Source organism: Eurosta solidaginis, chromosome 2, assembly GCF_040869045.1.
Source record: "Eurosta solidaginis isolate ZX-2024a chromosome 2, ASM4086904v1, whole genome shotgun sequence".
NCBI classification, from domain to species: Eukaryota; Metazoa; Arthropoda; class Insecta; order Diptera; family Tephritidae; genus Eurosta; species Eurosta solidaginis.
In genome coordinates this window covers 271841304-271868145 of record NC_090320.1, presented here as the reverse complement: position 1 = coordinate 271868145, position 26842 = coordinate 271841304, and the positions used below count along the sequence as shown (strand labels likewise).

The 26842-nt window shown below is 38.8% G+C and overlaps 2 protein-coding genes across 8 annotated transcripts in view; both read left to right on the top strand.

Moving 5' to 3' along the window:
- The window catches only part of chif (chiffon), a 63166-nt gene that overhangs the window by 12492 nt on the left and 23832 nt on the right, over positions 1-26842 (top strand). The gene's annotated exons all lie outside the window — the stretch shown is intronic.
- On the top strand, positions 11590-26543 carry LOC137240978 (E3 SUMO-protein ligase ZBED1-like). Of its 6 annotated transcripts, none has more exons than XM_067768065.1 (6): positions 11590-11657; positions 22870-24079; positions 24146-24237; positions 24295-25477; positions 25542-25921; positions 25979-26543. In XM_067768065.1, exons 3-6 carry the CDS (start codon positions 24217-24219, stop codon positions 26165-26167), a joined length of 1773 nt encoding a protein of 590 aa, XP_067624166.1. In that variant the 5' UTR covers positions 11590-11657; positions 22870-24079; positions 24146-24216; the 3' UTR covers positions 26168-26543. The 6 variants fall into 6 exon arrangements, with proteins under 6 accessions (XP_067624166.1, XP_067624170.1, XP_067624168.1 ...); XM_067768069.1 differs by lacking the exon at positions 11590-11657 and having other exon boundaries at positions 22312-24079; positions 24295-24801; positions 24991-25477; XM_067768067.1 differs by lacking the exon at positions 11590-11657 and having other exon boundaries at positions 22313-24079; positions 25581-25921.

Genomic DNA, 26842 nt, shown 5'->3' with positions numbered 1-26842 from the left:
AGAATTACATGTTTAAATTTTTACAATATAGAAATAGTTTTTCTTTAAACTTAACAACGTTTTCACAGTCTTTTATCTCTGCTGGTAGTTCATTATACATTTTATAGCCTACGTATTCTAAGGTCTTTTTTGCGAACTCAGTTCTTACTTGGGGCAGTCTTATATTTCTGCTACTCCTAGTTCCATAGTTATGGATTTCATGATTGTACTGTATCTTATCACTCAGATAATTTGGTAACATTCCCTGTGTTATGTAATGTATAAACTTCAAAGAGTAATAACAGATTAATTGTTTAATACTAAGCCAATTTAACATAGGAAGCATAATACTTTTTGATGTTCTATAAGAGCATTTTAGTATCAAACGCATTGCTTTGTTTTGCTGTATTTGGAGCTTATTAATTAACGTATCATTTGTTACTAGTAGTATTGATGGGCAGTAAATAAAATGTGGTTCTACAATTGATCTATATACTAATATTTTGTGATGTTGGCTAATATGCTTACATGTTCGATACATTAATCCTAGTTTCTGTGCAATTTTCTTCTCTAAATGATTCATATGTTCTGTGAAACTTAGTTTCTCATCAATTATTACACCTAGGTACTTCATTTGAACTACTCTTTCAATTGCATTGGTGTTTATTTTCAGACTAGATTGGATTAAGTTATTATGGCTCTAGTTAAATATCATATACTTAGTTTTATCAATATTAAGTTTTAACTTTCTACTGCACAGCCACTTAAATAAATTATTTAAGTCTTCTTGTATTTTCATGACAGCGCAAACTACATTTTTGTCACTAATGCTAATTAATGTATCATCCGCAAAGAGACTTATTTTACAATTTCTCAAGCAAGTTTTTATATCATTGATGTAAATTATAAACAATATCGGAGCAAGTACTGAGCCTTGTGGCAGCCCAATGTTAACATCAACAACCAATGAAACTGCGTCTCCAATTACCGTCCTCTGCTTTCTGTTACTCAGGTAACTACGAAACCATTCCAAAGCTTTTCCCTTGATCCCAATTTTATCCATTAACTTCAGCAATTCATTTCGATCGATTGTTTCAAACGCCCTCTTTAAGTCTAAGAAGCAAGATACTACTACCTTTTTATCAGCAACAGCCTCTTTCCACTCTGCAATTACGATGTTCAATGCTGTTTCGCAGGAGTGGCCTTTCCTGAAGCCTGATTGCTCTGGTATGATTATATTATGATCGTCTAGGTATGCTACGAGTTGCTTTTTCACCACTGTTTCCATAATATTTTCACCAATAGATAGGGTTTTAATCGGACGCAGCTCGTCAGGTTTCATTGTATTTTTTACTTTTGCCACTGGTATTATTGTCGATATCTTCCAGCAGCTGGGAACAATGCCACTATCAAACGATTCGTTTATAATGTCCTTATATAAGTGTGCAATGTACACCATAAAGTCCTTGATAACAATCTCTGACAATAGGTCTTTACCGCCATATTTGTTTTTAAATGATTTTGTTATGTTCATTATATCTTCTAACTCGATACTGGTGAGCTCAAATGTTGCTACCGAGTTGGTTGTTTCACTTTCATCAACAAGTTCAATTGTTTCAATACTATCATTGATTTGGATTATGCTCTGAACAAAGTAACAATTCAAGACATTAGCTATATCGTTGCTATTTTCTAGACATTCACCGTTAAATACTATTTTTTTAATATGCTCTTTATTGTCTGCAAGTTCCACAGCATCTTTCAAACATTTCCACATGGATTTCATATTTCCTTTATTACTAATCACTTGACTTTTCATGTATTTCTTCTTTTAAGTATTATAGTTTTTTTTATATATTTTTTTAACGGCATTATAATCATCTTAATGACCTGTGCTAATCTCAATTTTATATAATTACAATTTTCTTTTATGTAGTAATGTTAGTTCACGGTCGTACCACTTATTTCGCAATTGTATATTGATCCTCTTTTCGTATGTCAACGTTTGCATGGCTTCAGACAAGATATCATTCAAAGCCTGAACCCTATTTTCTAACGCTATATTAGATATAGAACTTATATCACATATCCGCAGCAGATTTATCAGGTTCTCCGCGCTGTAGTTCTCCCAACAGACGGCATTAGCATATTTTCTCATTCTGCAATATTTTGAAGTAGATATTTGAAAGCAGATTGTCTCATGATCAGATATTTTATATTCGCTGGCACATTCAATTTTGATCTGGTCATTATTGGCAAATAGTAGGTAAATTTTTGTAGCTGAGTGCTCCGTTACTCTCGTATTAAAATCAATTTTTTGTACCATGGCCATTTGTGCAAACGCACTTCTAAGCTGGTTAGAGTACGTGGATGGTATATTCATGTTTATATTAAAGTCCCCAATAATTAGATTATTATCCGAATCTTTAAGGTGCTCTGTGACGATCTCATTTAAATATTTAACAAAATCTGCATCGCTGCTACTAGGTGAGTGATAGATTACCCCAAATTTCCACTTTAGAGCGCATTTTTTAATTTTTATAATAATACACCATATGTTCATGTCGAAAGACTTATTGCATACAACGTTGAATTCTACTTGTTCATGTACATAAAATAACACACCACCCGTGTGCCTACTGTGTGAATCACACCGGATTAATTTATATGTAGAAATATTTAACTCGGAGTCCATTATATTATCTGTTGTACAGGTTTCGGAGCACACTACTAAAGCTGGTTGTTTAACTTCCATAAGACGTTCTAGTTCTACTTTATTTGAAACAATACTATTAATATTAAGATATATGCATTGCAGGATACAGCCTTCCTTATTACGTGTAGTATACGCTTTAGTTTTCCGTGATATAGTCACATTATATTTGGTTTGTTGCTAGTATCCCATATGTTTTTTCCTAACATTCAGCTTCTGCTGATATACAGGGCACAATCTATCCATAGTATCATGGTTTATATCTAGTCCCATATTCAGATCTTTGTTTGCTCTAATGCAGTTGATACATTTATTAATTGCTGTCTCATTGCATTCTTTGGAAATATGTGCGCCATCACATTTAGTGCACACTTCTGTTTCTTTACAGTCTTTAGCTTTATGATTGAAACCTTTGCACTTAAAACAACACAAAACCTGCACTGCATCGTAGACTTTGCATCGTTCCCATCCTACATTAAGCCTTTCCTCAGCTAATATCTTCGCAAACTCTTTAACATCCAATTCTAGAACTGCATTGTAGTAAATATTTCCATTTTTATTTACTTGGTATAACTTTGTAATTTTTATGTCAGTTTTGCTTAAGCAATTATTTTGTCTTTTAATTCTTTGAGCAAGCTCCTCAATCTCATATTTGTAACTTTTCCGGTTAATGGGTTAATTTTTTTAGGGATCCTCACCTCATAATTATTTCCAATATTATTTTCAATTGCATTTCTTATTTTTTCTCTCTCAACGTTATTTGCACTTTCTACGATTACCACTCCATCTTGTCCACCCACTATGTTCATAATTTGCAACTCTTTGGGATCAACTTTTGAGTTAAGATCTTTTTTAGTTTTTTTAACTTCCTGTTTGGTACTACGCTTAATTATTAGAGGAACTACATTTCTTAGCTCTGGTACTCTTCTTTTTTTGATTTGGCACTTTTTGCTACGTTTGCATATGAAAGTCTGGCATCCCCGTTTGAATTTTTCTTTATTTCTGCCATGGCGCAACGATACAAGGTGGCAGCATGGAACAGCTGATTATAACCTTTTTCTATTTGATTTGATACATCAACTTCCGGCACAGTACGATTTTGACATTTGTCCATCGAATTTACAAAAACAAAGTACATGGAATTTTTATTTATGTTTGTAGGTATGTCACCATGCTGCCACCTGTATCATTCCGCTATGATTTCTGCACACATTTTCTCATTTTCTTTAGTTATTGCTTCAACCATTTTCTTGTTATCTTCTTTGTTGTTTTCAATTACCTTACATACCTGCTCGCTATTTTGCTTTAGAACATCAGCTATAGGGTCGTTCCATTGGTTTATCGAGCTCTGGCTCAAATCTCATTGGAACGATCTGGATCAACTTTATGAGAACTGGCAGCACTAATATAAAACATCTGTTTTGTTGAAAATAAGAAGAAACCTACTCAAAATTTTAAGATACTGATAGAATTATTAACATTTAAATAGTTTCGCACGTAAGCAAACTATTTATTTTCCTTACATCATCTTCAAGTTGTTTACTCTTTCAGTGTTTTTGCTTTAAAATATGGCGAATTCTTTTATGTATGTATACACAAATGCATGGCGCAACGATACAAGGTGGCAGCTTGGAACAGCTGATTATAAACTTTTTTTATTTAATTTGATACATCAACTTCCGGTGCCGTACGATTTTGACATTTGTCCATCGAATTTACAAAAACAAAGTACATGAAATTTTTATATATGACTGTAGGTATGTCACCATGCTGCCACCTTGTATCATTCCGCTATGTACAAATGTACACATATTTAGTTCAGTGCTACAATGCCTCAACTATATGGTTGGCTCATCTCACCAGCTGATTTTATTTTTTTCATTTCACTGTAGTAGCGATTGTCAGAAGGAAATGGCAAACTTAAAATGAAACCAACGAATTTACAACATTTTCTTACTACATACAAATGCTGCTAAGTTTTATGTTTTCATTCCATTCCATTCGTCTAACAGCAACACTCTGATTTTGGCAATGTGAACAAATGTATGTTGTGCTGTAGAGATGAACCAACCATATAGTTGAGCCATGAGTGGTTAGCTGTCAAAAAATCTACTACAGAAAACGAAACGAACAGAACTGCTATACGGATCAGAAATTGAACCAGATAAATATCAGGATCACAACGTTGTTGTTGCATTTCCATGTTAAATTTTTATCCGTATCTCGCTCAAGTCTCAATGGAACGTAACTTATATCACGGAGTTTATTTACTTCTTTAACACTTTTCTCATAGCGGAACGATACAAGGTGGCAGCATGGTGACATACCTACAAACATAAATAAAAATTGCATGTACTTTGTTTTTGTAAATTCGATGGACAAATGTCAAAATCGTACTGCGCCGTAATTTGATGTATCAAATCAAATAAAAAAAGCCTAAAATCAGCTGTCCCATGCTGCCACCTTGTATCGTTGCGCCATGACTTTTCTCACATGTCACATGGCTTTTTTCGTTGCCTTAATTCTTTCAGCAAATGCTGTTTCTACCGCCTTCAGTACTTGCTTAATTTCATCTTCATTTTTCTTCAGAGAAAAATCGAACTTATTTCTATATTCAGGTAGCCTTTGGCCATTTTGTTTCACAACTATTTGTATATCTTTAAGGATGTCATCAACGTTACTTATGTACTGCAAACAATCATCGCACATAAACCTAAGCATCGGAACTTCACTCAGTTTATCTATGCTGTATTGGTCCAAGCCAGCGCATTTGCTAGTTAAATGGAAATATTTCCCACACACGCCTTGACATCGGATTTTCGCCACTTCTGTCCGAATGGTGCCTTTGCACCTGTCACATCTTGCTTCCATCCTTCCTCACCAACTACATCAATTTCTTCCTTGTACCTGTGCTTATTTTCAATTAGTACACTAGTTTTTAAGCGAGATAATTTGTATATAACAATTTATTTAATAATGTAACAAAACTTTCGCAAGAGCATCCAAAATTTACGTGTTTCTCGTTGTTAGTTGCGCTACTTGGTGTAGCGATAAGGTTGCTCCCCGAAGGCTTTGGGGAGTGTTATCGATGTGAAGGTCCTTTGCCGGATGCAGATCCGGTACGCTCCGGTACCACAGCACCATTAAGGTGCTAGCCCGACCATCTCGGGAACGATTTATGGGGCCACATTAAACTTTCAGGCCATCCCCTCCCTCCCCACCCCCAAGTTCCATGAGGAGCTTGGGGTCGCCAGAGCCTCGTCTGTTAGTGAAACAGGATTCGCCGCGGATAGGTGAGGTTGACAATTGGGTTTGGAGAAGCTATATATTGCACTGGCAACCTGAAGGGTTGCGCTATACAGCCCCTTGAAGCTGGTATTTTAGTCGCCTCTTGCGACAGGCATACCTACAGCGGGTATATTCGGACCACCTAACCCGCTAGGGAGTATGGCTATTGGTCGATACTCATTATTATGTTTACGGATTGGAATAACTTTTGCAACTTTCCCGTATATTGGGAAGACACCGGTCGTCAAAATTGAGTTGACCAAAACGCTGTGCGGTTTTATTAGGTTGGCATGTTAGTCAGTTTTTTTTTGCGAGTTTATTTATTTATTTTGTATTACGGCTTTTCAAGCCTAAAACTTAAAATAACAATTAACAAATACATTTGATAATAAAATTAAAAAAAGGTAATTTTTATGCATTGCAGTAACATCGCCACAACCAAGATGTTGCGTTTATAAACATGAAAGAACTTCAGACTTGGAAATTGAAGGTTTTTAGCCTTGCCCATTCACATACAAAATTTCGCGAATCACTGTTATAAACATTCTCCTTATACAACAAAAATACTTGCTAACATATATTAATTTTTTATATTGCAGTTTTTAATTGCGAAAAGTGTTAGAAAAGTTACGAACTAGTGGCAAAAATAATTTCACTTGCAAAGTGTGCCAGCACCTTTAGCCAAAGCAAATGTCAAATACTTCTTTTTATGCTTTGCTGGCAACAAAAGTATCAAGTTGGGTACTTTTTCATGTCAGATGGTGCGAGTGTCGCTCAATCTACTCTACCATAAAAATACGTGTAATGCATAACAGCTCCGACACATAAGCACTTTTTCATATAGATGAGTTTAACACAAGCTTATGCATTATGAGTAGATTGCACGCATTTTTATGGAGAACGGTAGAATGAGCGACACTGGCGCCATCTGATATTGAAAAGCAGCCATATCCCAAATTTAGTTACAAGAAAAGCATAAGAAGAAGAATGTGACATTTGTTTTGGTTAAGGGTGTTGGCACACTTTGCAAGTGAAATTATTTTTCCTACTGGTTGGGAAATTTTCTAACATTTTTCACAATTAAAAACAGCAATATAACAATGGAGTACGACACAAAATATGTTACCAAGTATTTTTGTTGTATAAGGAGAATGTTTACAACAGTGTTTCGCGAAATTTTGTATGTGAATGGGCAAGGCGTAATAAACTTCAATTGCCAAGTCTGAAGTTCCTTCATATTTACAAACGCACCATCTTGGTTAGTTGTGGCGATGTTATTGGAATGCATAAGCTTGTTTTAAACGCATCTATATGAAACATTTCATTGTACCGCGGTCTTAAGATTGAGTTAAACGTATCTATATGAAAAACTGCTTATGTGAAGGGGCTTTAAACCATAGTACAGGTTTACAAGTATGATATGTATGAGAAGGAAACAATTCCTTTCTCTTTCTAACACACTGCCGTTTGACACTTCGATCAGTGTCAAACTATTGTGGAACTCGGTGTAACCTGCGTGGAACATGCGTTTGACACTGAACGAAGTGTCAAAATGACCGGGGTTGCTGTCGTGGAAAGCGACGCAGGGAAACAAAAAAAGGAGCGGAATATCAGATATGGGTTGCTGTGATGGTAAATTTTTTTGAACGAATTTAGTATGAAAATGTAGTGCACCCATATATGTAATACTCCTATATTGCTACAAAAGGCTAGGTACATTCCCAAACATCAGAGTGCCGATATATTGCTGTTTAAAATTTTTGGTTTTTGTATTCAATAATCTAATGTACCTAAATGTAAATTTTTTCTTGTCACACTTATGCTGCTACAATCACCAAAAATTTATAGGCTGTCTTGTTTTGATTTCGAATTCAAAACACATTGCGAGCATTTTCTATTAGCAATATAGGAGTATTACATATATGAGCACCTATATGGGTCCTACAGAAAATTATACAAAAGTTTTGAATTGGGCTATCTGGGGCAGCGTAGTTATTCCAGTATTGAGAATACAAACTCGGGTGCTAAGTTTTTCTACCCGTTCGAAAGTTCTCCGCGGAAAACAGTTTCAAACCGAGGTCGACTGCAATAACCCGTCCAAAAATGTGGAAAGAGAAACAAAAAAGGCGCATTTTGTCTTGTTATCAATAGCCCAAAGGCGAAAAAGGCAAAAACGAGTCTATTAATACCTCCCCCGATGGTTTTGGTCGTGTTTTAGCAATCGTCGCCGGTAATAAAGTATCGCAATTTGTTAATTAATATTGTCCAAAACATATGGCTTTAAAGAGAGATGTAATTAAGTGCTCGTTTGAATGTATATAAGCATATTTCTTTGTGATTTTACGATAAAAATTTTAGGCAGTTTCGTTAGCAGCTACTACACTTTTCTTGGACCTAAGATATACAACAGTGCCAAATAGCATCCACAAAAAAAAAACGAACAAGAACAAGCATTTTATCAGGTGAGCGTGGCTGTGTATGTGCGTGCTGCTACATATCCTACTTGTAGACCTGTACTATGCTTTAAACTACTACGCTATCATTTGATGAAACATTTGATAGCCATAGTTGTCAACCTAACTATCAGCGATCAAAAGAAAAGGGCCCATTAATCATACTTAGCATAGACTTGACGTGACTTGAGAACTGTCATTTACAGTTCTGTTAAATGAATATTGCATGTTACTGATTACTCAAAACTTATCAACACTTAACTTGACTTAGAAGTATGTTTAATTTTATTTTCTATGTAAGTTCTAAGCACAAATCACACAAGAGAAGATTGCGCATTGCACATGTTACCATTGTGGATCAGCTGTTTTTTATGACGTATGAATTGACTTCCTATATCTCTTTTTCTCGCTCTTTTTTTATTCGCTCAAGAGTCAACTATGACGTACATGCGCAGAACGAAGCAATTTTGAACTCGTGAATGCGCAATCTGGTTAGGTGATTTGTGGTTCTAAGTGACGTTTACATTTTGAGATGCCATTTGTTTGTTTTCATTTCATTTTGAAATTTTGTCATACAAATTGCCGTCATCCGGTGGCAAAATCCTGAGCCGGATAAATAATTTTGCATGTAAATGCAACAACAACGATTTGAGCCAGATAAATCCAGATAGAAGTATGGTTTAATTTGTGAGCCAGATAATTTGTTAATTACTTCTTTTTAGTTTGGCAACGCTGCCTTTAATAAACCTACTTTTTCAAAAATCGATGTCGCTGCTTAGCCTTGCACCGTATGAGTTAAATGAAAAACAGCGGCGACATCTGCCTATCACATTTCACGTGTGCGAAAATTTCACGACATCTGCTTCTCAAGTCTCTCAATGATCCAGAGCATTCCCGTGAGAATTGAGCGTGAGCCGGAGCTGTAAAACTCACTGGAAGACGGCAATTGACATTTATTTAAACAGCTGATTATGATGGCAGATTGTATGCACTAAGTGGAGTATAATCGTGGCTAAGTTGTGAAGTTTCGAGAGAGCGCTGCCAAAATACACATTCTTTATAACATTGCCACTCCAAACAAAAATGATTAGATCTGAATATGGGGATTTTTGGCATGCATTTCGACGATTTTATAGTTTCAATCTTTAACAAATTGATTGCAGAAAAATATTTATTTCTTTAAACTTATTTCACAATAATACGACTAGTTGGAGTTAAATATAAACAAATCTTAATAAAATTTACAACAACTAAGGCATGGCGTAGCTGAATGCGTTTATAACCATTTCAACTATCGTAGGAGTGCGGGTTCGACTCCGACTCCCGGGAGAAAAGGCTTTGAAGAGATTTACAAGCTATAATCGAAACAGCTGTCGCCTTGTCCGTCCTGATGTCACGTTGTTTAAATTTTTCCCAAATTATTAAATAAATTATAAAATTAAAAATTGCTTGAAATAAATGTTTTCATACATTTAAAGCGATACGGGCAATCCCCGGTTAACTCATATAAAAAAATCTAAGTAAAATTTACATTTTAATTAAATTAATTAGTCAAACGTAACGCATTTAACTCACACTGAAAACCAAATCTACTTTTGAAATTTGAGTAAACCGGACTTAGGCTATAAAAATTAACATCACTTTGTAGATAGGGCTTATCTTACATGTCTGACGTTCCAGTTTCTGTGATCTAAATCGACTGGTTGCTTCGGGGCTTCATATTTACAAAACCTGTTTTTAGTGATAACTTTTGAATGGGAAATAATATTTACTCTCCACCTTCGAACTAAATATATTTACACTAACACAAGTGTTTTTATTTTTTCCCCCATCATTTTTGAACGCATTTCTACAGTTGTAGAAATTTAAAGTTTACCGAAATTTTTGGTCTTTTTTTTTTAGCTGGCACATTTTTTTTTCTGGCACCCGCTTCAGCTGGCGCGAGGGATTTATCTGTGATTGTTGCCAGCACAAATTTGAGATAAATCCCTCGTGAGAGCGGAAAAAATGAGAGCGTAAAGAAATGTTTCGTATCAAGTCATCTTTGAACTTTGCATCATAAACGTAAGGGGAATGGCGTAAAGGGCCCATTACTGATACTTAGCATAGACTTGACTGGACTTGAGAACTGTCACTTACAGTTCTGTTAAATGAACATTACATGTTACTGATTACTCAAAACTTAGCTTAGAAGTCTGTTGAATTTTGATTTTCTATTCCATTTGTTTGTTTCCATTTCATTTGACATTTCGTCATACAAATTGACATTTATTAATTACGATGCCAGATAGTATGCGCTAAGTGGAGTATAATCGTGGCTAAGTTGCCAAGTAATGGGCCCTTAAATGTTTTTTAAAAACTGTATACGTGTAAGTTTTTTTATCTCCCTCTTACATAGTAAAATCGCTTAATAATTAGGCATACAGCCGTGTAACAACTATCAAATAATGTCGAAAATGATATTTTACTGGATGTAATGAATTATGAACATGTGTCAGTGCTGACAGTAAGACTTTTCCAAAAAATAATCCAGTATTTTGTACTGGATGCTTCTTACCAAGTCAAAGAGGATAGATATAATAAAATAATTTAAAAAATTTTTTTTAAGTTAAACGGTTTTATTGGATACAATACTTACATGAAGTAATAATAATACTAAAAGCTAGAAAATAATTAGGTAGGTCCTAAGTACTAGTCATCACACTCCTCATCAATCTAGGGCGTTGATCAGACAATTAAATAAAAGCGTTGGGCGCGTGAAATGTCTAAAAATTTGAAGCGTAGCATACCTTATTAAGGTTCAGTTGGTCTTACTTATAACTATCATTAGAAATTTGACGCGTCCAACGCTTTTATTTAATTGTCTGATCAACGCCCTAGATTGATGAGGAGTGTGATGACTAGTACTTAGGACCTACCTAATTATTTTCTAGCTTTTAGTATTATTATTACTTCATGTAAGTATTGTTTTCAATAAAACCGTTTAACTTAAAAATTTGTGTTTAATTATTTTATTTTCAAGTTTTTAGTCTTTATTTAATTGCCTATTATTTCTCATTTTATTATTTTATTTATTTAGTTCATTTAGTGACCCATTATTACAAGGACTCTTTCCTGACAATTTGTGAACTCCAAAATAGATTGATGTCACTTCTACCGGACTGTATGTAATATTTGTTGCAAATATGAGCCAAATCGGACATCGTAGGTCGCTTTCTATTTATGTATGTATTATGTGTTTTAAAAATACGATTTTTATACTCAGTTGAGCAGAGCTCACAGAGTATATTAAGTTTGATTGGATAACGGTTGGTTGTACATATATAAAGGAATCGAGATAGATATAGACTTCCATATATCAAAATAATCAGGATCGAAAAAAAATTTGATTGAGCCATGTCCGTCCGTCCGTCCGTCCGTTAACACGATAACTTGAGTAAATTTTGAGGTAACTTGATGAAATTTGGTACGTAGGTTCCTGAGCACTCATCTCAGATCGCTATTTAAAATGAACGATATCGGACTACAACCACGCCCACTTTTTCGATATCGAAAATTTCGTAAAACCGAAAAAGTGCGATAATTCATTACCAAAGACAGATAAAGCGACGAAACTTGGTAGATGAGTTGAATTTATGACGCAGAATAGAAAATTAGTAAAATTTTGGACAACGGGCGTGGCACCGCCCACTTTTAAAAGAAGGTAATTTATAATTTTTGCAAGCTGTAAATTGTCAGTCGTTGAAGATATCATGATGAAATTTGGCAGGGACGTTACTCCTATTACTATATGTACGCCAAATAAAAATTAGCAAAATCGGAGAAGGACCACGCCCACTTTTAAAAAAAAATTTTTTTTAAAGCAAAATTTTAACAAAAAATTTAATATCTTTACAGTATATAAGTAAATTATGTTAACATTCAATTCCAGTAATGACATGGTGCAACAAAATACAAAAATAAAAGAAAATTTCAAAATGGGCGTGGCTCCGCCTTTTTTCATTTAATTTGTCTAGGATACTTTTAACGCCATAAGTCGAACAAAAATTAACCAATCCTTTTGAAATTTGGTAGGGGCATAGATTTTATGAAGTTAACTGTTTTCTGTGAAAACGGGCGAAATAGGTTTATGCCACGCCCAGTTTTTATACACAGTCGTTCGTCTGTCCTTCCGCATGGCCGTTAACACGATAACTTGAGCAAAAATCGACATATCTTTAATGAACTTAGTTCACGTACTTACTTGAACTCTATTTTGGTATGAAAAATGAACGAAATCCGACAATGACCACGCCCACTTTTTCGATATCGAAAATTACGAAAAATGAAAAAAATGTCATAATTCTATACCAAATACGAAAAAAGGGATGAAACATGGTGAGGTAATTGGATTGGTTTATTGACACGAAATATAACTTTAGAAAAAACTTTATAAAATGGTTGTGACACCTACCATATTAAGTAGAAGAAAATGAAAAAGTTCCGCAGGGCGAAATAAAAAACCCTTAAAATCTTGGCAGGTATTACATATATAAATAAATTAGCGGTATCCAACAGATAATATTCTGTGTCACCCTGGTCCACATTTTGGTCGCGATCTGGAAAACGCCTTCACATATACAACTACCACCACTCCCTTTTAAAACTCTCATTAATACCTTTAATTTGATACCCATATCGTACAAACACATTCTAGAGTCACCCTGGTCCACCTTTATGGCGATATTTCGAAACGGCGTCCACCTATAGAACTAAGGCCCACTCCCTTTTAAAATACTCATTAACACCTTTCTTTTGATACCCATATTGTACAAACGCATTCTAGAGTCACACCTGGTCCACCTTTATGGCGATATCTCGAAACGGCGTCCACCTGTGGAACTAAGCATCACTCCCTTTTAAAATACTCATTAATACCTTTAATTTGATACCCATATCGTACAAACAAATTCTAGGGTCACACCTGGTCCACCTTTATGGCGATATCTCGAAACGGTGTCCACCTCTGGAACTAAGCATCACTCCCTTTTAAAATACTCATTAACACCTTTCTTTTGATACCCATATTGTACAAACAAATTCTAGGGTCACCCCTGGTCCACCTTTATGGCGATATCTCGAAACGGCGTCCACCTATGGAACTAAGGATTACTCCCTTTTAAAATACTCATTAACATCTTTCGTTTGATACCCATATTGTACAAACGCATTCTAGGGTCACACCTGGTCCACCTTTATGGCGATATCTCGAAACGGCGTCCACCTGTGGAACTAAGCATCACTCCCTTTTAAAATACTCATTAACACCTTTCTTTTGATACCAATATTGTACAAACAAATTCTAGGGTCACACCTGGTCCACCTTTGTGGCGATATCTCGAAACGGCGTCTACCTGTGGAACTAAGGATTACTCCCTTTTAAAATACTCATTAACACCTTTCATTTGATACCCATATCGTACAAACGCATTCTAGAGGTACCCCTGGTCCACCTTTATGGCGATATCTCGAAAAGGCGACCACCTATACAACTACCACCACTCCCTTTTAAAACCCTCCTTAATACCTTTAATTTGATACCCATATCGTACAAACAAATTCTAGGGTCACACCTGGTCCACCTTTATGGCGATATCTCGAAACGGCGTCCACCTGTGGAACTAAGCATCACTCGCTTTTAAAATACTCATTAACACCTTTCTTTTGATACCCATATTGTACAAACAAATTCTAGGGTCACCCCTGGCCCACCTTTATGGCGATATCTCGAAACGGCGTCCACCTATGGAACTAAGGATTACTCCCTTTTAAAATACTCGTTAACACCTTTCTTTTGATACCCATATTGTACAAACAAATTCTAGGGTCACCCCTGGTCCACCTTTATGGCGGTATCTCGAAACGGCGTCCACCTATGGAACTAAGGATTACTCCCTTTTAAAATACTCATTAACACCTTTCATTTGATACCCATATCGTACAAACGCATTCTAGAGTCAACCCGATCCACCTTTATGGCTATATCTCAAAAAGGCGACCACTTATACAACTACCACCACTCTCTTTTAAAACCCTCATTAATACCTTCAATTTGATACCCATATCGTACAAACAAATTCTAGGGTCACACCTGGTCCACCTTTATGGCGATATCTCGAAACGGCGTCCACCTGTGGAACTAAGCATCACTCCCTTTTAAAATACTCATTAACACCTTTCTTTTGATACCCATATTGTACAAACAAATTCTAGGGTCACCCCTGGTCCACCTTTATGGCTATATCTCGAAACGGCGTCCACCTATGGAACTAAGGGTTACTCCCTTTTAAAATACTCATTAACACCTTTCATTTGATACCCATATCGTACAAACGCATTCTAGAGTCAACCTGATCCACCTTTATGGCTATATCCCTAAATGGCGTCCACCTATAGAACTATGGCCCACTCCCTCATAAAATACTCTTTAATGCCTTTCATTTGATACACATGTCATACAAACACATTGCAGGGTTTCCCTCGGTTCATTTTGCTACATGGTTATTTTCCCTTATGTTGTCACCATAGCTCTCAACTGAGTATGTAATGTTCGGTTACACCCGAACTTAACCTTCCTTACTTGTTTTGAATATCCCGATCTTTGCGCCACCTAGCGGTAATTTTTTCACAGGTCGGTTTCTATTCATGTGTGTATTATGTGTTCCAAATATGAAAAAAATCGAACTACAAATACGATTTTTTGAAATATTTCGATCCATGCGCCAGCTATCAGAGTTTTTTTCTTATTATTGCATTGTCATCGGGTTCTGAACTATATTCCAAGTTTCAAGCTTGTAGCTTATCGGGAAGTTACTTAAATTTCAATTACAAAATTCGTTCCAGCAAGCCAACCAGCCAGCCTGTCAAGTCAAGCTAAATAAAACCGTTTAAAAATATACGGTTACGCTTTGTTTTGTTTTGGTTGAGATTTTGTATTTGTTGATTTAACTTAAGCTGTTATGCCACTATTTTTATACCCAGCTGAGCAGAGCTCACAGAGTATAATAATATTGTTCGCATAACGGTACCCCATAACGGCATAAACTAATCGAGATGGATATAGACTTTTATATAGGTTAGGTTAGGTTAGAGTGGCTGCCTCCGCTGTCCGAGCGGAGACTCACGTAGGCCGTTGTGGCCCGTTGTGCTACCACGCGGGGGGGGGGGGGGGGGGGGGGCTATTTCCTATTACCCTACTTTCGAAGAAGAGGAAGAAAGTGAGGTTAAACCAGCGCGTTTGCCTAATGAAACGCAATTTGTTGTTTGGGTTTATAGATTCAAGCTCCGCAAGGCACCCAAAAGAGTGTCTGTGGAGGCATTGGTATCTGGTTTTTGACAGTGCGGGACAGTGGCACAGATAGTGCTCAACGCTTTCTATCTCCTCCTCGTCCCTACAGCTGCGGCAGAAGTCATTTGTCTGCAGGCCCATATAGGCACCGTGAGTGCCCATGAGACAGTGACCTGTAAGAAGGCCCACTAGTGGGCTTATAGAGATACGGTTTAACAATATCACCGATCGCGATCTCTTTTCATCCAGCTTAGGCCAGATTTGCTTGGATATACTACATGTAGGTTCCCTCGCCCATCGGGCGTTTGCCTGATCCGTGAAAAGAGATCGCAGGTGGTATTTGCAAGTGGTTAGAGGAGGGCTGGACCAACCAGCGGAGGTTGTTGTTTGCAAGTTGGTGCCTTCTCTAGCTAGCTCATCCGCGGCGCAGTTTCCTGAGATGTCACAGTGGCCAGGAACCCATATTATGCTTAGGTTGCAATTTTCAGCTAGTTTGTTGAGGGTTTCTCTGCACTTCAATGCCACTAGTGACGAGGTGTTACTGCATTGCAGGGATTTTATGGCAGCTTGGCTGTCAGAGAAAATTTAAATAGAATTGGTTACCTGCAGGTTAGCAAGATAGCGGGCTGCTTCCCAGATAGCTATGAGTTCAGCCTGAAAAACACTGCAGTGATCAGGTAGGCGAAAGCTCTCGCTCAGATTGAGCTTCTCCGAGAATATCCCGCTGCCGACTCTGTTGTCTCGTTCCTCTCTGGGATTCTTGTGGAAAATTTGTTGTCCCAGCAAGGGGGCGATGTTGTATGGTCCAATTTCAAGAAGGTTTCGGGGACTTGCTTCAGGATCCGGGTGTGACCAAACCTGCAGTCCCTCCATGGTTCGATAGCGTTGAACCTTTCCGCGTTGCAGGAGGCACAGTATCTACCATATAGATCAGTTGGGAGAAGGAATAATATGGTTTCAAGAGCTTTGGTGGGAGTGGAGGGAAGGGCACCGCTGGTGAGCATTGCCGCCATCCTCTGCACTCTCGTTACTTTACTCTCGTTAGATTCGATATCGAGTGCCGTCCACCATACGGTGACGGCGTAGAAGAGTATGGGTCTCACCACTGCCGTATAGATCCAATGGACTATGCGTGGCTGGAGACCCCACCTTTTTCCGATTGCCGACTTACAAGCGTAGAAAGCCATTGTGGCTTTCCTGGATCGTTCCTCCACATTTCGCTTCCAGTCAAGCTTCCTGTCTAGAATAACTCCGAGATATTTAACCTCGGTAGAGAGTTTGATATCCTTCCCGTTTAGGGACGGGAGGGTAAATTCCGGTATACTGCGTTTGCGGGTAAAAAGCACCATCTCAGTTTTTTCACTGCTGATGCTGAGTCCGCATTCCAAAGACCACGTGTTTGTTAGATTAAGAGCATTTTGCAAGAGTTCGCCAAGCACCGGAAGGTGTTTGCCGGTAACTGTCAAGGCTATGTCATCGGCATATGCAATGACTTGGCATCCGGTGGTTGAAGGCTCCTTCTATGTCGAGAAAGATACCCAGCGTAAATTCTTTAAAGGCAAGACCCTTCTCTATCTTAGTAGTGATAGCATGTAGAGCTGTCTCTACGGATTTGCCCTTAGAGTAGGCGTGTTGGTTGTTAGAGATTAGTACCTTATTTACCGATCGTCTAATGTAGGCGTCCAGCAATCGTTCTAGAACTTTTAGGAGGAAGGAGGTCAGGCTTATTGGTCTGAAATCCTTCGGACTGTTGCCCGATATCCTGCCTCCTTTGGGTATGAAGACTACCTTTGCCTTGGTCCATTCCGTGGGGATATAGACCAGGTTGAGGCAAGCCTTGTAGATTTTAGCTAGCAGCGGGCTTATAAGATCGCTTGCAGCTTGCAATTCAGCGGGAAATATTCCATCCGTTCCCGGAGATTTGAAGGGTTTAAAGGACTTGATTGCCCAGATAACTCCTTTTTCGCTTACAATGTGGTCCAGGGGTTGAAATGGCCCTGGGTTAGATTGCGTGTTTAAGATGTATGGTTGAGATCTGCAGCCTGGAAAGTGAGTGCTGATCAGGGTTTCGAGAATTTCCGTACTAGAAGTGGCCCATTCTCCGCTCGTTGTGCGAATGCAGCTTGGAGGTATGGGGTTTTTGGAGAGGACCTTTCGTAGGCGATTGGCCTCTGAGACTTCTTCGATGTCATTGGTGAAGTTCTTCCAGGAGTCCCTTTTGGCCTTCTGGATTAACTTCTTAAAAGATTTTAAGGCGTCCCTATAATGGGACCAGATTCCCGTGCGCTTAGCCTCGTTAAAGAGTGTTCTGCTGTTTTTCCTCTGCTCGGAGATTTCTTGGTTCCACGAATAGGGTTTCTTTTTACCCCTCACCTTAATCTCCGGGCAGGCTACTGTGAAGGCAGCGTTACAAGATTTGGTGATAAGATCTACTGCTTCTTCTATTTTTGACGATGAGTCTAGCTCACCGATAGAAGCAAATGTTGTGTCTAAAGGAGGCGCTTCATCAGCTGTTAGCGGTAGGCTCGGCCTACCGTGAGAAGCGTTCTTTAGGAGAGTAGAGGATAGGACTTTTTTATAATGGTTCCAGTCCGTACGTCTCCTATTCCTGTAAGCCACCCTAGGCGGTGTACGCAAGAGCAGAGTGAAAATAATATACATATGATCAGAGTATGAGTTTTCGTTGGAAACTCTCCAATTTTTGACAAGGTCAGAGAATGCCCCATAAACTAGAGTAACATCTAGAACCTCCTTCCTGTTTGAGGTGATGAAGGTTGGTTTGTCTCCAGAGTTGCAAATACTTAGATTGTTACTTATAATAGAATCAAAAAGAGAATCACCCCTACTGTTAATGTCGGTAGAGCCCCACGCAGTGTGATGTGCATTGGCATCGGCCCCAATTATTATCGGGAACCCTTTACTGTGGGCCTTCCGTACCGCTTTGCAGAGCCGGTCCTGCACAGAAGTTGGGCGATCGTGCGAGAGATATGCGGACATCAGCCAAATTGTTTGCCCCTGTAGCTCGAGGCTAATACAGGTAAAGTCCTCGTCGCTAAAAAGAGATAGTAAAATAAATACTAGATTTTTCTCTACTAGAATACAAGATCTGATTCTACCTGTCACGGTCGGTATCACCCGCCTGTAGTCCTTAGAAAAGAGTCCACAGACCTTGCTGCCAACGACCCAAGGCTCCTGGACAAGAAGGACGTCCTCATACGTTGTGCTGAGGCGCAAGATTAGGGCAGCCGAGGCTGCCTTAGAATGGTGCAGGTTTATCTGCAGTACCTGCGCGCCCGTTACGGTTCGTTTGCGGCATCGACGTCCATCCTCTGCTGATCCGCATCGTCAGATGCCTCCTCTACGATAGTATCGTCGAATTCGGCATCCGACGGGTCGGATTCCAGCAGAAGCTGCTCGTCCATGCCCGTAAAGAACTGGCCCGCAAATTCAGATACCGAGAGTGTATCGCTCTCGGCATCCGGAGTGCTGCGTGCCAGTTCGATATCGGCCCCGTGTCCACTCAAGGTGTTGCATGGGTCCGTGAGATTCATTGTGGCGGTTGCGGATTCGCTCGAGGCGGTATCCCCAATCACCAGATCCTCCGGCGCGGTGGCGGTCCCTTCCCCAGTACCATGGGCAGCAGATCCACTCGGGGTGTTTCTGTCTGACCCCTCGCCCTGAGGTACTGGCTCACCCTCGTCCGGTGTTTCCTCCTTCGTACCATCCCTTCGAATTTTCAACGTGATGGAGTAGAAGCCGTAGCTTAATACTCCACCACATTCGTCAAGCCAAGGGAGAGAAGCCTCGTTTATGATGAAGCCAGCATAACGCTGTTTCGCCCTTGTCTCGCCGACCCGGACTATCCTCCAATCGCTCGAAGGTAGCCCCTGATTCGACTCCGCGATGGTATCCCGCCAGGATCCGCTATGCCGTCTGGGACCCAGGCCCAAGCTCTCGGTCTGTTCGGAATTTCTTCCACACCGACCGCATCCAACCTGGCCCCAGGCCACAGCTGTCCTAGCGAAGCTATGGCGAGTTTGTAGAGCTTGCACGAGCGCTCATCGGCGCAGGAAACAAGCTTCACCCTACCCTGGTACCAGCCGGCATCACGGATAGTGGGAACCGGCCCCGGATACTTGGTCATGATGTCCTTAAAGATCCTGAGAAGGCCGTTAAGGACATCCTTCCAGTTATCCGGGGTCATGTTCCCATCCGGGTGACCGCGGTTCAAAACCGCCAGCGTAAAGTTGGCCTTAGCCGCCTCGCTGAAGGTTTTGGTCAGGGCAGGGGGAGTAGAGGTCGAAGGCCGGTGCCTTTTGGGATCGCTCGAGGCATTTCCCATAGACCTTTGTCTCTTAAGGGCCGGCATCTTCGGGTCAGAAGGTAGTTTGGTGGCAGAAGAGGAAGAGGGATGGGGTTGTTGTTGCTGCTCTTCTTGGCAGCAATAATCTTCCTGGTCCAGGCCAGAGAACTTTTTTGCTCTGCCGTCAACTTGTCGCTGGGATAGTTGCCAAGTTTCTCAACGATTTTGACGGCATTGCGAATGTTCCGCTGCTTGCGGACCGAAGCCGGGATTCGCTTATTTGCCTTGGAACCCTCAAGGGGTTCAGCCGGCTTGCGAGGTAGCTTTGCAGCGGTGGAGGCAGTACTTTTGTCCGTGGAGGATTTAGTGCTGTTACCAGCGACCTGCTGACAAGAGGTGCCCGGTACGGGCGTGGGACGGGCCTCCTGTGCTTGCTCAGTCGGACGTTGCTTTCCCTCTTTGTGGCTAGCTTTGCCGGCTGCTGCGGAATTGGACTTGCCCTCAAGGGGTTTAGTTCTTCCGCTAGCTTGCACAGGTGGCCGAAGATTTTTTTGTTGCCGTGAAGGCCTGGTCGGCGCCGTCTGTGCGGTTCCCGACGAGTTGTGGACTTTTTTAATGCCTAGTCCAAGGGCGGCATCTTTACCCGTGCAGGGATCCGAGGCCAGGTTTTTGTTGCTCATTTTATCTTGTTCGTTAGCTGCCTACTAAGGTGAGACCGTTCGGCAGCCTGCAGTTAAGGGATAGGGGAAACAATGCGGTCGACTGCGGTAGAGCCCCATACCGCAGCAAGTCGCCGTTACTCCCGGAGGTGGACCGGTATCCGGGAGGCTCCGTAAGAATACAGTCGGATGCCCCTGACTGCAAACCATCCAATGGGCACGGAATCGCATAAAACCCTGGATTAGGGGTGGGCCACCTTTTCAACTGGGCGTGGTCCAGTTCCCACCTTGAGGCCACGTTTAAAAACCATTTCCATATGTCTAAGCTATTAAGGAGCTGGGGCACAAATGGAGATGATTCCTAAACTTAGCTAGCACTCCCCTGGAAGGGGAAACTGTTGTGCATATTACCAGCCGGCACCCTCTGGGAGGGTTCAGCCCAAGGATTTGTGCCAGCCAGACTTTTATATATCAAAATGATCTGGGAGAAAAAGAAATTCATTTAGTCATGTCCGTCCGTCCGTCCGTTCGTAAACGCGATAACTTGAGTAAATTTTGAGGTATATTAATAAAATTTGGTATATATGTAAGTTCCGGGACACTCATCTCAGATCGTTATTTAAAATGAGCGAAATCGGACTATAACCACGCCCACTTTTTCGATATCGAAAATTTCGAAAAAACGAAAAAGTGCGATAATTCATTACCAAAGATGGCTAAAGCGTTGCAACTTGGTATGAGGGTTGGTCTTATGACGCAGAATAGAAAGTTATTAAAATTTTGGCCAATGGGTTTGGCACCGCCCACTTTTAAAAGAAGGTAATTTAAAAGTTTTGAAAGCTGATGATGAAATTTGGCAGGAACGTTACTCCTATTACTATATGTGTTCTAAATAAAAATTAGCAAAATCGGATGACGAACTTAAAAAAAATTTTTTAAGTAAAATTTTAACAAAAAATTTAATACCTTTACAGTATACAAATAAATTATGACAACATTCAACTCCAGTAATGATATGGTGCAACAAAATACAAAAATAAAAGAAAATTGAAAAATGGGCATGGCTCCGCCCTTTTTCATTTAATTTGTCTAGAATACTTTTAATGCCATAAGTCGAACAATAATTTACCAATCCTTGTGAAATTTGGTAATGGCATAGCTTCTGTGAAAATGGGCGAAATCGTCGGAGCCACGCCCAGTTTTTATACACAGTCGACCGTCTGTCCTTCCGCTCGGCAGTTAACACGATAACCTGAGCAAAAATCGATATATCTTTACTAAACTTAGTTCACGTACTTATCTAAACTCACTTTATCTTGGTACTAAAAATGGGAGAAATCGGACTATGACCACGCCCACTTTTCGATATCGATGCCATAATTCTATACCAAATACGAAAAACGGGATGAAAAATGGTGATTTTATTGGTTTTTTGACGCAAAATATAACTTTAGAAAAAACTTTGTAAAATGGATGTGACACCTACCATATTAATAGAAGAAAATGAAAAAGTTCTGCAGAGCGAAATCAAAAGCCTTTGGAATCATGGCAGAAATACTGTTCGTGGTATTACATATATAAATAAATTAGCGGTATCCGACAGATGATGTTCTGGGTCATCCTGGTCCATATTTTGGTCGATATCTCGAAAACTCCTTCACATATACAACTAAAAGACACTCCCTTTTAAAACCCTCATTAATATCTTTCATTTGATACCCATGTCATACCAACACATTCCAGGGTTACCCTAGGCTCATTTTCCTACGTGGTGATTTTCTCTTATTTGACAAAGGATGAGGGTAAATCGTTCCAAAAAACGTCACCCTTGGTCTACAATTTGGTCGATATTTCCCAAACTTATGTGATGTGGAATTAAAAACCACTTATAAACCATCTACGAGACATACGCAGCTAAGCTCTCAGCTGAGTATGTATGTTCGGTTACACCCGAACTTAACCTTCCTTACTTGTTCTGATATCGTATTTTCAAATAGGTAATTTTTCCTAAGGCAAAATATCTCACAGAGTTAGACAGTCTCAAAAAATCAGCCATGTGGGGCGGTGAACCGTTACACAAAGTTCCAAATGCCTACAATGCACCGTCTTATATTTTTAAAATCTTTGCTTTTCCTTAAAATTCAAAGATAATTAGTGGATTTGGCAATTGACTCAACTGGCCGTTCATAAAACAAAATATTGTGGCGAATGTTAGCAATTTTGATGCGTCACTGTGCTGCTAGTAAATAAATGCTACACAACAATGGCAAGGTATATATACACACATGCATAGAAGGCAAAGAAAAATATTACACACACATAACCAGCAGCTAGAAGCGAAGATAATACTTCACACACATGTGACGGCAATAAAGTGCGTATATGGACTTACATCAGCTACAGATATACATGTATGTAGCCAAAAGCCAATGAGAGGTACTTAAACGAGAAATAAATAAGCAACTATTCGATACGGCTGTTCGTGACAAGTCTAGACCCTGGGAGAAATAGGTGAACAAGGCGAACTGAGAGTATAAAAGCAGCGCAGTCCAAGCGATAGTCATTCAGTTTGATTTCAGCACGCTGTAATTCATCTATTTGTGAACTATTACTACAGCAGTGTAAAAAAAGAACATTTTGCTATACAGAATATTTGAGTTATTTATTCGACAGTTCAGAGACTCGAACGATAAAGGTAGCTGCAAAGTAATCAAGAGTTTGTTAGCAATTTCGATGCGTCACTGTGCTGCTAGTAAATAAATGCAACACAACAATAGTAAGCTACATACACACACATACATAGAAGGCAATAAAGTGCGCATATGACATATATACATGTATATAGTCAAAGCCAATAAGAGGTACATAAACGAGAAATAAATAAGCAACTACTCGAGGCGGCTATAGGTCGGTCCATGGGACCTCACATAGACTGAATGAGTCCGTAGTGTTACCAGAAGTTTGTTTTAACGACCAAACTGAAAAACCCTATCAAAAAATACTAGAAGCTTTCTAGGACTTAAGCCACTTGCTGCTTCTAGATCTGACAGCTGTATCTCTCCTAATAACTGGAGTCTTAACCTGGCGGAGGGCACGAGCACAAAACATGCTCGATCGTTTCCTCCTCCAATCCGTACCTCCTACATCTGCTATCAATGACCAAGCCTAATTTAAGGGCATGTGACGCCAGAAGGCAGTAGTGATGGAAAACTATCGATGGTACTATCGATAGTCGGGCACCATCGCCGCCATCGATAGTTTGGGAAAACCATCGATAATTTTTCGATTTTTGTTACCATGCCTAAATTTTTTTAAAGCACGAAAAAATTGATAAATTTGTGATTAGAACCAACGAAGGTAAGTTAAATAAAGCATACAAATCTTGCGTTTTAATTTTATTTTAACACAATAACATTATTGTAGAAAATGAGTTCCCTGTTACAAATGCCGATTCGGCCGAAGTTGAAGCCACTGACGAAGCTGGCGGAAATGGGATGATTAAGGGGCTATCTTTGGTAAATATTTATAATTCCTAACGTTTGCATGAAGATGTTAAAACGTTTATCTTAAAGGTGTGGAAATATTTTAAAAAGTCTACCGACAAGAAGTTGGCTACATGTCTTATATGCCAAAAAGAATATAGGACAAGTGGCAACACGTCCAATTTGCGTGACCATTTGAAGAGAATGCATCCCAACATGGAAAATGAAAATGATCGTTGCTCAAGCGGCTCCAGTAGCATCCTATCATCAATGCGTTCAATAGACTCGCATTTCAAAAGAGGTGCAGAATATGATCCTACATCATCGCGAAAAAAAGAAATTGATAAGGCTTTGGCTAGACTAATTGGAGTTGACTTGCAGCCTTTCAGTATTGTTAATCATGAAGGATTTAGATCCTATACAAAAATACTAGATCCACGGTATGTGTTACCGAGCAAAACCACTTTAAAAAACGTACATATACAAAATATGTATGAGCAATGCCGGTCAAAGCTGCGTGATTTACTCTCAGCTGTTGAGTACCTCGCTATAACAACGGATTGCTGGACTTCGGCCGCCACGGAAAGTTACATAACAGTAACGTGTCAATTTATTGATCCAGACTTTAGTATGCGAACGGCAGTACTATCAACTATGCCATTACTTGAAGCCACTAATCACAACGCTGACAACATTGCCAAATCTTTGCATGATATTTTTATTAACTATGATATTTTGGATAAGGTTACATACATTGTTACTGATAATGCTTCTAATATAACTAAGGCGTGCGAAATTTTGAAAAAGAAGAATCTTCCATGTTTGGCCCACACTTTGAACTTGGTAGTACAAAATAGTCTATTGCAAGACAAGGACAACATACATCTGGCTCCTCTGCTACAAAAGTGTAAAACGATTGTCACATTCTTTAAAAAAAGTTCAAATGCAACTGAACTGTTTAAGAAGGCTCAAAATACCGAGACCCCTCTGAAACTTATACAAGAAGTTGCAACACGCTGGAATAGCTCATACATGATGATCAAACGAATATTGGAAACAATAGATGCCATTTCATCGGTTTTAATGGCAAATAGAAAAGCACCTGAACCGTTTACCGAGGAAGAAATGGTTACGCTAAAGCAAGTCGAGAAAATACTCTCGCTTTTTTATACATTGACGGTTAGGTGTTCCGGAAACGGGCTAACAATATCGCTTATAATTCCTTTGGTCAATGGGCTTTACCGAAATCTTTGCGAAATGGAAACTAAAATAGGTATATATGTTTTAATTTTTTTGCCGTTTAAAAAACTAAAAATCGCTATTTTTACCCTAACCAGATAACGTTACCGCTTTACGTTTGTGTAAAAGTTTAAAAGAAGGGGTTGTAGAACGTCTCTTTCCATACGAGAAGAGAACCGCAACTAAAATTTCAACACTACTGGATCCTCGTTTCAAGAAAAAGGCTTTCATCTCAATCCTGAACGCAAACTCAGCTGCTATGCTTCTTGAATCAGAAATGAACTGCATAGCACCTTCAGTGAGCGAACGGCCGATCGAAAATATTTCCCAACCCGGAGGTGATCCACTATTTCAATTCTTAGAAGATGCAAGGAATGAAGAGGTGACATCCCGAAAAGTAGACAATATAATCACAAAAAGACAATACCTTGAAAGACCCAATTTAATTCAGAGTGCGAATATTTTAGATTTTTGGAAGGTATTTATTTTCTAAATATTGAGTAAATTTATACATAACATGTATAATATTCTTAAGACTTCAAAAGATGATTTTATACCTATGAAGACGGTTGCTTTGAAATATTTCTGTATTCCGGCAACTTCGACAGAATCAGAACGCACATTCAGCAAATGCGGAGTTGTAAGTTCCGAACGGCGAAACAGACTAAAGCCCAAAAATGTGGATAAAATAGTTTTTCTCAATAAAAACCATTGGCTTTCTTGAAATACAAATCAAAATAATTGGGGTGTTCACAAGGTATTGTAAATTATTATATCATTGTATAGTTTAAAACCGCTTTTAGCAGCATTGTTGTTTATTGTACATAACTTGATTATCGCCGTACAGCTGGCTTTCGTCGCTATTCAAATTTTTTACAGCAAACAACAATACTGATAAAAGCGTTTTTAAACTATACAACGATACAACACTTTACAACATATTGTGAACTCCCTAAATAGAAGTTGAGCGTTTATTTAAAAATACATACAGACATATGTATGCAAAAAAAAAAAAATATGTATGCATGTAATGTACATATACGAAGTAAATGAAATGTAGATACATATGTATGTATGTACGTTGAGAACCTTTTTGAAAACCCCAATGTATATTTACCCTTCTCAAAATAGTTTTTAAAATAAAAACATACATACACTGTAATCCGCATTTATATTCATTCATTCATTCATATTTAGTCTGATTAATTGTAAAATTTGTAGACTAACAAATAAATAAATAAATAAATAAAATTAACAATAAGTGTTTATTAGCAATATTATTTCAGAAATCAACTTTATAATTTTTGCTATATTCATACATGAACTTCGCATAGTCAACTTAAGAAAACTATCGAAACTATCGATAGTTTATTCGATAGTCAATCTCAAACTATCGCAA